The 9,726-nt window shown below is 50.4% G+C and overlaps 4 protein-coding genes across 4 annotated transcripts; 1 reads left to right on the top strand and 3 right to left on the bottom strand.

Annotated features, from left to right (window-relative positions):
• Positions 1-358: 358 nt before the first annotated feature.
• Positions 359-1,107, bottom strand: BU24DRAFT_490540 (uncharacterized protein; the record flags this gene model as incomplete). Its single annotated transcript, XM_033533718.1, has 3 exons — positions 359-570; positions 652-814; positions 962-1,107. Coding segments are annotated over 3 exons (519 nt in total), but the record flags the coding sequence as incomplete, so codon positions are not given.
• A 219-nt stretch (positions 1,108-1,326) lies between these two features.
• On the bottom strand, positions 1,327-3,658 carry BU24DRAFT_440351 (amidase family protein). The gene is made up of 3 exons (XM_033530365.1): positions 2,840-3,658; positions 2,372-2,785; positions 1,327-2,319 (listed from the first exon to the last, which is right to left on the bottom strand). The coding sequence occupies exons 1-3, from the start codon at positions 3,490-3,492 to the stop codon at positions 1,356-1,358; spliced, it is 2,031 nt and encodes a 676-aa protein (XP_033385690.1). The 5' UTR covers positions 3,493-3,658; the 3' UTR covers positions 1,327-1,355.
• A 1,232-nt stretch (positions 3,659-4,890) lies between these two features.
• On the top strand, positions 4,891-6,450 carry BU24DRAFT_420394 (uncharacterized protein). The gene is made up of 4 exons (XM_033527459.1): positions 4,891-5,262; positions 5,314-5,394; positions 5,468-5,946; positions 6,061-6,450. The coding sequence occupies exons 1-4, from the start codon at positions 5,110-5,112 to the stop codon at positions 6,389-6,391; spliced, it is 1,044 nt and encodes a 347-aa protein (XP_033385689.1). The 5' UTR covers positions 4,891-5,109; the 3' UTR covers positions 6,392-6,450.
• Positions 6,451-7,248: 798 nt separating this feature from the next.
• BU24DRAFT_148961 (glutamine synthetase/guanido kinase) lies at positions 7,249-9,060 on the bottom strand. The gene is made up of 3 exons (XM_033521233.1): positions 8,516-9,060; positions 8,164-8,420; positions 7,249-8,113 (listed from the first exon to the last, which is right to left on the bottom strand). The coding sequence occupies exons 1-3, from the start codon at positions 8,949-8,951 to the stop codon at positions 7,340-7,342; spliced, it is 1,467 nt and encodes a 488-aa protein (XP_033385688.1). The 5' UTR covers positions 8,952-9,060; the 3' UTR covers positions 7,249-7,339.
• Positions 9,061-9,726: the final 666 nt, after the last annotated feature.

Below are 9,726 nucleotides of genomic sequence, written 5' to 3'. Positions count from 1 at the left end.
CCAGGAGTGACTGGAAGCGGTGTGAAATGGATGGAATTCAGGATCGGGATAGTAGGATGGAGATGTCAGATTTACGTTAAGACGTGATGAATGTCAGTGTTGCGGATTCAGAGGTCTACGAAAATGTTTGGTTCAGTGTTCTGATGCCATGGTTGAGGTATCCCAATCTGGTTATCTTTGGCTGAACCCCAATTTTCCACGAACCCGTCACCGTTGCCTTGAGTATCCTTAAAGGAGCCAACGTATCTTAATATCCGTAAGAGTACGATGCCATTCACAGTTACACAGGGGTTTGCTCATGTTTGACCATTAACCCGCGATCTCTTTATCATTCTCCCCAAGAAGCCCAGTACAAGCATCCTCATCATTTAGTTCATCTGGCTGTATGAACATTGCCATCCAGAACGAGGGCGGGTTCACATATACAGGACCCACGAAACCCATCGTATCTCGATAAGGCGCGTCGTCTGGGCCACGAAAAGGCCCCTCGTCGCGTTTTGGAAGCCACGAGCACCGGGTTCTTGCGAAATGGTCATCACGCTCCTCCACGAACAGAGGGCGATCGTAGTACTGGACGTAATCAGCATCGATGTTGGACACTCGTGAGATCCGGTATTCAAAATCTCCAAAAGCCATGGGAGGCACGCATACAGGTCCTGATCTGTCTGCCCTATCAGACATCTTTACGGTGTCGGCTTGTTTGGCGCTTTTGCCGCGTCTGCCTTTCTTCGCTGCCGGTGGAAGTTTGACAACAACCTTCTCCACCGCTACTCTAGTGAAGAGAGCCTTCTCGCTTGCGATCTGGCATGGCGTACTATTTCACACGATGATCAGTTAGATCCTGAATGACTTGGCTGTTGTATCTGTGGAAGGATCGCCTAGGGTATTGGGTACACGTTGGATAGAGTCGTCCGTGACAGATAACACGCGGTCGTCCCATTCAAGTGCATCTCGAACTGACCGTTGGGCACCTGTGAGTGAGGCGTAGCTTTCAACTTCTTCATTTGACGTAGCCTGCTTGAGAACGCCAACTTGGCGTACAACTTGGAACCGGGTCTCAGCAAGGAGAAATGACTCCGCGGAGCGTTCGACTGGTAGCAGCGGCATGGCTGAGAATAAGCAGGAAAGAGTAAGCTGCTCGAAATGGAAGCTCAGAAGAATTTTGTGCTGATACTGGCAAGTGAGAAGGGAAGGGAGTAACCAGGGAGACGCAAAGACTGTTAAGGTGATTCTCTCTAAAGCTGTTCCACTTTCACCTCACTGTTAGCGGAAATTGCGCGCTATTATGATATCACTGGTTTGTTCGACAATTGTTTGCTCATTTGGCTTATATCTACCCAGTATTTGCCCTTGGGTTAGAAAGCTGTTCTGCCAGTCTTGACAGTCTTAAGCACTCCTTCATCCGCCAAACGTTCGATCATGTTATACAGCATGAAGTCGCATCCCCGTTTCACCACGAGATTGATCGTTACAGGAACCATCTCCTCATGGAAAGTAATATTACTCTGATACGGCACTTGGCCGATGGGCACAGTGAAATCCGCACAGCCAAATATGGGACAGATATTTGCGCCTGTGATCTTAGCAGTCTTGGGGAGGACGGCAAGGTACGACGCGTCTGGCGACTCGTTCAGCTCACGCTCGCGGAAAGACGGAAGACCGCCCGTGCCAATATCGTATAGCATGATTGACTCCGAGCACGATTCTGGAGTGCTGTACTGTAACTCTTTCTCATACCACTCCACGCCTCTGTTCTTGGTGACTAAGGCGGCATCGTATGCAACCTGGTTTGTCCTGGTCTCGTTGAACGCTTTCCAGCCAGGACGGCGAGCTGGATCAATGGGTGGGAACCGGCCATCAAACAAAGCACCCCAAGCGGTGATTAGAGGTTTGCCTATAACCTCCCAGGCGGACCAGGTGTTTATCACACCAGTTGCAGCGCTGAGTGTGGTGAAGTTGCTAGCGATAGGATCCGAGAAGTTTTGTACAGTTGCTGTAAAGTTGAGCTCTTTTACAGTCATGTTGAAGATTCGGGACATGCTCGCGATGAACTCCTGTAGGATGGGCTCCGCCGCCGAGTTGTTGAGTGGCAGATAATCTACGGGGTAGAGAATCGTCTTTGGAAATGCGTCGGTGTCAGGCACTTCCAATGGCGAGAGACCCGTGATAGAAGAATCCTGGTACAAGTCCGGAGAATACCATGCTTTAGAAAACTTGATCCATTTGTACGGATCTCTGGAGAAAACACCTGCAGTGTCAGTAGCACCACCTAGAGGTAAAACACGTTCGAGTGACATGAGGCCTTGACTCGGACGTTGTCTATCACTAGTAAGCAAATAGAAAGGAGGGACGTATGGATCTTGAAGCATACCCATAAGTACCGGAAACAGCAGCTGGGCGTCTCATAGATGAGCCAGTATCGCTTCCAATAGCGTAGTCAAGCCAGTCATATGCAGCAACAGAGCAGCCACCTCCAGATGAAGAAGCAGAGCATGTCAGCCATCCATCACCACGAGGGTTGAACGGATAATGCTCGTCCTGCCACTCCCAAGGATTAGCGCCCGAAGCGAATTGGGCCAACTTCTGCTTGCCCACTACGATCCCCCCAAGGTCCAAAATCTTCTGCACCGAAGGGGCAGTGCCGTTGGAGACTGGTGTGATGTAGGCCCATGCTTGGCTACCACCAGATGTTTGCAGGCCTTTGACATCGTAGAGATCCTTGATCGCGACACGCTCCCCTGCAAGCGGTCTCTCGTCTCCCCAGGAGTAGACGCGAGACGGAACCCTACACAAAGTCAGGTACGCATCAAGACAATTGAGACGAGTGGATGAAACTCACGGGATCATGGGGTCCCAAAATTTGGGAAGAAATGTTCCGAGTGGATTGTGGTTGTCTTCACCATCATTCGCATCGTAGGCTCCGAAAAGGAAAGTTCTATAGGTATCTGGATACAGCCGATACACAGTGCTGAAACTTACTGTTCCAGATTCCACATGCGCAAGGTATGGACCGATGGGAACCTCAGCAGGCGATTCGAGAGCAATAGTGGTGAAGCTTCCTTCCACAGATACGGTGGAATCCGCAAATACGAATGTGGTATTTAGAGACGTAAGATACTCTACAGCCGTAGCATCCAATGAGGTTTTTACGGCTGAAGAGATGTATAAACCATCGAGAAAATCATGGTTGAAAACATCGTCGGCAGAAAGGTACGAGTCGATCACGCTCGTTAAAGTATCTTTTGTGATGCTCGATGCATTCGTCTTGATGACTGTAATTGGAATTGCCGAGGTTACTGTTTGGCAATCGGCGGCGATCACAGCCTTTGGGTATTTTGTATTGGCTAGATATGCTATTTCACCGAGTTGAAAGATAGCATCACCATATGGATTATCAAGAACAAAAGTATAAGGATTCCTCTTGACAATTGGAGCCGCTTGGGCAGACAAAGATGCAAGCGCAAGACTCAACCAGAACCACATCCTCGCCATGTTTACGACCGAGATTCCTGGCTGATCCAAGGAATCCCATTGCGCCTTTTATATCCATCTTTTCAGCCTAGCATTGCGGAGACGATAGCAACTCAAAGATAACGACCATGCTTTCCTTCCAGGGTGGCCTTACGATGGTTTAGAACTGTGACATAGTCGATCGATGCCGTCTCCATAAGCTATGCAAGCCAAGGAGCGAAGACCGGGATGTCGCGGTGGTGCTTATCAGGTACGGCAGGTATCGTTGTCATCGTTTTCGCTGCCGTTACCAATCATTCACTGACATCTCCGCCTTCCACTAATGATACCGTTAGGGGACATTGGGTAGCGGATTGGGGTTTGGCATAAATACGATCCCTCACAACGCCTCGTGAATGCCATGGTCCCTCTTCCGGCTTAGCGTGCATTCTACGTCGACTATTGATTGATAACGTTCAACTGCAAAACAAGACTGGTCCCTATGCGAAGTCCTAGATAGGTAAATCGGTTAACATCTTCCTATGAAAGCCTATAACTTTCGCGAGTAAGAGATGCTCTGGGTCAGGGGTCTGAGTCAATTGTAACTCGCCTAGCTGATTGCAATGACAATGTGTCGTCACCACAGTCAACACAGTTCAGCGGCAACTAATATGGCTACTACTGTTCAATTAGTTCCATGGAAAGAATTTCTGGTCGCTCATCTGCTCAGCTCCATCGGCTATTCGTCCTATACTGAAAGAGATGATCGCCGCCCTCATCTCGCATTCGAATAGCAATCTTCCTTGACGGCTGATGGTCTCTTATCATCAATTAGACAAAGAGCTCTGTACTCCGTCTTCGCAGGTCCTCGTGGAAAATGGCCGAGGATTGTATGTGGACAGGCAAGCTTTATGTAATTGATCTCAAGGTGAAGACCAGGCATGGGGTAAAATCCTAAGCGAATCTAGGAGCGTTGTATTGTCGTAAGATTCAATAGCCCTTAGAATTGGAACTTGACCGTTGTGGTGGAATTGTATGTATACTGCGATTCAGTGCGACTGGATGTGTGCTAACATCAGGCCTCAGGTGTCGAGAATAACCAGCTTCGATTGCTGTTATCGTACGAAAGAGCCCAGGGAAACAATGTCGATCATACGGGAGCGGACCCAGACTGACGGCTGCATATATGGACATTGTGCCACTTCAATCAACACTGCGTGGAATTTTGTCGGACAGCCGGCTGACAGGGGTCATGGATATTGAGAGGCTCAATGTCAACTTAACAATTTATATTGTACCGCGAATCCCATCAACCCCGGCACTCCCACAATGTAGAGTACGCATCGCCCGTTACACAGTTAATAACATCTTATCCAGGCCCGCTTGGAGACTGGCTGACATTGGTCGAAGTCTTTGGGACAATGTACTATACCGGTGGGACAATGCTTCCCAGAGGCTAGGCTTTGGCATTGCCATAATCGAAGACTTACATTTCTCAGCAGTACCGGCAAATGAGCACAGTGCTCGTGCTCCACGCAGTCAATAGATGATAAAATACCCAGGATCGCGCTGGTTCTCGAGAGGGGAGGGTTGAATTCCTTATCCATCCATAACGCCGTTGCCGTTGCTGTGTACACCGAAACATCCCTCATTATCACGATGCAGTGGACTTCACTCGCCGCACTGGCGCTCGTCGCCCCCAGCCATGCACTGATTCGATTCGGATGCTCTCAACTTGTAGTGGACCGACTGGACCCTCTGGTCAACCCGGGCTCCAACCCATCCCCACATCTTCACCAGATCCTCGGCGGTGTACGTAGAATGTAGATCAAGGAATTCGAGAGTCCTTTCTAACAGCACCAGAACTCCTTCCAACCTAGCATGAAACCAGTCGAACATGACCTTGCTAAACTGTCGACGTGCACATCTTGCCAACCGTCCGAGGTAGGTAATCACGGGCAATCGTACCAACCATCTATTTCTATATCGGATTCATTCTGACGATGAATACACACAGGACTTCTCCAACTACTGGACCGCAGCTCTCTACTTCCGCTCCCGAAACGGCACCTTCAAGCGCGTACCCCAGAAGGGCAACGCCGGCTTCGAGGGCCAAAACGGCGGCATGACCGTCTACTACATGCAGAACCAACTGGCCGACTACCAGCAAAAGGCCAAAGTGCAGTCCTTCAAGCCGGGCTTCCGCATGCTGATCGGAGACCCTGCCGCAGACACGAAGGCCAAAGCCGACAAGTTCCCCCAGCTCACGTACACCTGCCTCCAGGACATGAGCACGCGGTTCCCAGAGACGAAGAACTTCCCCACGAAGCCCTGCCCCGCGGGTATCATGGTCAACCTTAGATTCCCTACCTGCTGGGATGGCGTCAACCTCGACTCGCCGGATCACATCTCGCACATGGCTTATCCTGCCAGCGGGAACTTCGAGTCGCAGGGTCCTTGCCCCGCGAGCCATCCCGTACGGATGCCTCAAGTCATGTAAGTAGCCCGCCTTCTATGCTTCAGACCAAACAGAAACGAGAAAGAGGAACACAAGAAGGGAGAGCAAGACTATTCACCATCCAACAAAGCAATCTAACACGGGCCCCTTAGGTACGAAGTAATCTTCGAGACGAAAGACTTCAACGCAAAGGCGGACTGGCCCACCGACAACACCCAACCCTTCGTGTGGTCCTTTGGCGACGGCACGGGCTACGGCAACCACGGCGACTACGTCTTCGGGTGGAAGGACGACTCGCTGCAGAAGATCATGGACGAGGCCTGCTACGTCAACTGCAAGAGCATGAAGACGCAGTCCATGGACGCCATGAACGCATGCGCCATCAAGAACGTCGTCGACGAGGACATCGGCGACAAGGACTGGATCGCGGAGATTCCAGGCGCGCCGCCTATGAAGCTTCAGGCTGCTGATGGGTCGGTTTAAGACGGTGATGGGGGATCTGACGTTGAAGGGAGATGGGACTTAGAAAGTTAGGAAGGCTGGTGTGAGTGTGGTAATTGCCTGTTTGGTAGCTTTAGACAGCAATGGAACAACTCTGAATTTTGTTCTGATTCTTATCAATTTGTACGCGGATGCGAGCATTTTCCTACCAGTCCAATGATGCCTTCGATAAATCTATTACTAGATGCAAAGTCTGTAGTTCCTTCCTACAGTCTCACAGCCGTTCTGGTGACCCAACCTATTCAAATTTACATTTACATCTACACCTACATTCAAAGAAAAAAGTAACCATCTCAAAACAATCATCGCCTCCCTCCAAATGACAAGTTATCCCCAGCATACCAACCCATCTCCCACGCTAGGAACCTCCCGCAAATATCACAGCCCAAGTGGCAATCAAAAGTAGACAGTGGCATTGTGGTGTGTGGGGAGGGTGTCGAGAAGGAATCCCACTCCTCTGCGCTTAATTCCCTTTGTGGGGCCTCTGTCCCACCTGCAAGCTGAGACGCACATGTCAGTAAGTGCGTCGAGATATATGAAATGCATCGAATACTTCTGGATGGGCTGTGGATCTCGCGGGTTCATATGCGGTGCCTTGGTAGCGAGCGACTATTTGTTTGGTTGAGGGTAGGGGGAGAAGTTGGGTGCGGTGGGGTGCGGTGGGCTTTCAAGGACTGCGAGGTTCTGTTTGTGAGTGTGCGTTTGTGGATTGAGGTGTCTTCGTGTGTTAACGTGCGAAGTTTTGCCATTCAATTCCAAAGGTCATGAACGAAAAGGTTGTTTGGATTGCTGCTTAAAATTATTATATTTCGATAGATTTGTTGCCGCGACACTCGAAGGCACTTCGGCTGGATCCGTTATGTAGTATATGCAGAGTAGAAAGCAACATATAGTGAGTGCAGCCACTGAACGTGAGCTGGTGGGTATCAATCAGACCGTCTCGATATACCTCTTCACCTCCCAGTCAGTGACAGCCTCATCCCACAGCCTGATTTCATGCTGTCTGGTGCCGCCGAAGTGATCGACGAACTCATCGCCAAATACTTCTCTGGCGACACTGTCCTTGGCCATGAATCGATCGGTAGCTTCCTTTAGACTCTTTGCCAGCCGCTGACCCTTGTCGGCCTCGCCGCCGACATCTTCACCCTTTCCTAGTGGAGGGATAGATATCTCCAGCTTCTTCTCGATACCCCTCCAGCCCAGCGCGAGAATCGCTGCAAGTACGAAATGAGGGTTCGTGTCGGCGCCAGGGACTCGAACTTCGAATCTCGTGGCCTTTGCTGATGACGTCGGCGGGCTGATCAACCTGATACTGGCTGCTCTGTGTTCAAGGCCCCAGCTTACGGTGACTGGCGCCCAAAAGTTCTCTACGAGTCTCTTGTAGCTGTTAACATTTGGCGCAAGAATAGGCATGATGTCAGGAAGACCGTCGATCAAACCAGCGAGGAAGTGTCGCCCGAGATCGGACAGCCATCGAACGTCCTGCCATTTGTGATCTTTGTCCTCGGTCTCGCGATAGAAGAGATTCTTGCCCGACGGGTCGACAATGGAGACATGCATGTGTCCAGAGTTACCGGGGAGGCCTTCGCGTGGCTTCGCCATGAAGCATGGAGTTATACCGAACTTCGAGCCAAGCGATTTCACGACGAGCTTGAAGAGCGAGGCCTTGTCTGCCATTTCGGTGATTTCGCCGAACTCGAGGGCCTGGTACATGTTAGAACTTTCCCTTCTGTACGGGCTATGAACTTTCATACCGCTTCGAACACTCCTGGACCACTCTCCGTATGCCATCCTTCAATGCCACAGTTGAACTTTGCGCATGTATCGAAGATGCCATAGTAGTATTCCTGGTTGTGAACCGGCCTAGTGATGCTGTAACCAAACATTCCTTCCGTCAGACTCGGTAACGCGTTCACGGGGTTATCGCGGAGGAAAGCGGCCGTAGAGGACGAATTGCGCTCGGTTCCATCGTGGGATTGCGGTGCTCGAAACTGGTAGAACTCGTACTCCGCTAATTGGCACAAATGTAATGATTAGCGGACAGGCCTGCTGTGATCTCAGAGAGGGGCAAGAGTGCGGCACAGGAACGGACGCGAACAAGCTTACCTCCAGCCATGGCTCCATATCCATTCTCCTTGAGCTTGTCGACTGCGCGCTTCAACAGACTCCGCGGACACGCGCTCAAGCTAGATTTGGTGTCTGGGTCATGGAAGTGGATCAGAAAGAAGGGCACATTGTTCTCCCAAGGTATGCGACGGAAGGTGCTCAGGTCTGGTACCGCGATCAAGTCGCGATAACCATTCTCCTTGTTGCTAATCGAAAGCTCGCGGAAGTAGGTCTGGTCATGCATGTCCCAACCGAAGATAACACTACAAAATCCAAAGCCCTCCTGCGCAATGCTCAGGAACTTCTTCTTCGCCATGAGCTTTCCACGGAGAACGCCATCGACGTCAATGCCTGCGACCTTAACAGCATTATCGTCCTTGAGTAGTTCAGGTAGGGACTCGGCGGTTATGGAGGAGGGATTCGGGGAGTGGGACATGATGAGATTACTGGAAGGAGTAGGTCTGCGGTTCAGAGGAAGGTGAGGAGTAGAAGAGGATAGGGACGAGGGTATACTGCAAGCAGATCTGAAGATCAAGCATGCGCCTACGAGGAAGTAGCAGCAGCAGTAGTACAAGTAAATTGAAGAGAAAGCAGGTTATGCGTAGATACTGTCGGATGGGGGATTGTTGCCAGTATCGTTCCTTCCGTTTGGACGATGGTTGGTTGGTCGATTAAGCTCGGACCAATGAGGGGCAGTGACGTCCTCAAGGTGCAGCAGTCCAGGCCAGCCGAGGCGACATCATAGCATCAACTTGGTGTTCTGTATCTAGATATATACCTAGGTAACTACCTATATATGTCTCTTCTACAAATAACTTAGGTAAAACGTATATGAAGACTATGTAAACACCAAGACGCCAATATCATTGATTATGTCTTGATACGAGATACATCTATTGCACAGTCGATCCTCCACGTCCCATGTCTAAAGCCGCGCATGGCCGACGCCCTCGTCACTCGTTGCCCTGCATCTATCTGTATGAGACGAGTAGATAACGCGCCTTGTTACAGCTAAGCTATCTACCTAGGCAAGCTACAGCTACAGCTACAGCTACAGACATCGTGCATCTACAATGTCCACGGAGAAGGGACACATGAGACGAAAGAAGATGAAGGATCATTGAGTTACACCGCATCTTCTACGGATAACCTTCCTTGTAGCAATCATGCAATCCCCCATCGTGTGAACACGTCTTCGGACCGCCGGTCTC

The sequence above is a fragment of the Aaosphaeria arxii genome, assembly GCF_010015735.1.
Source record: "Aaosphaeria arxii CBS 175.79 unplaced genomic scaffold BU24scaffold_3, whole genome shotgun sequence".
Classification (NCBI taxonomy): Eukaryota; Fungi; Ascomycota; class Dothideomycetes; order Pleosporales; genus Aaosphaeria; species Aaosphaeria arxii.
This window is presented reverse-complemented; position numbering and strand designations above follow the sequence as displayed.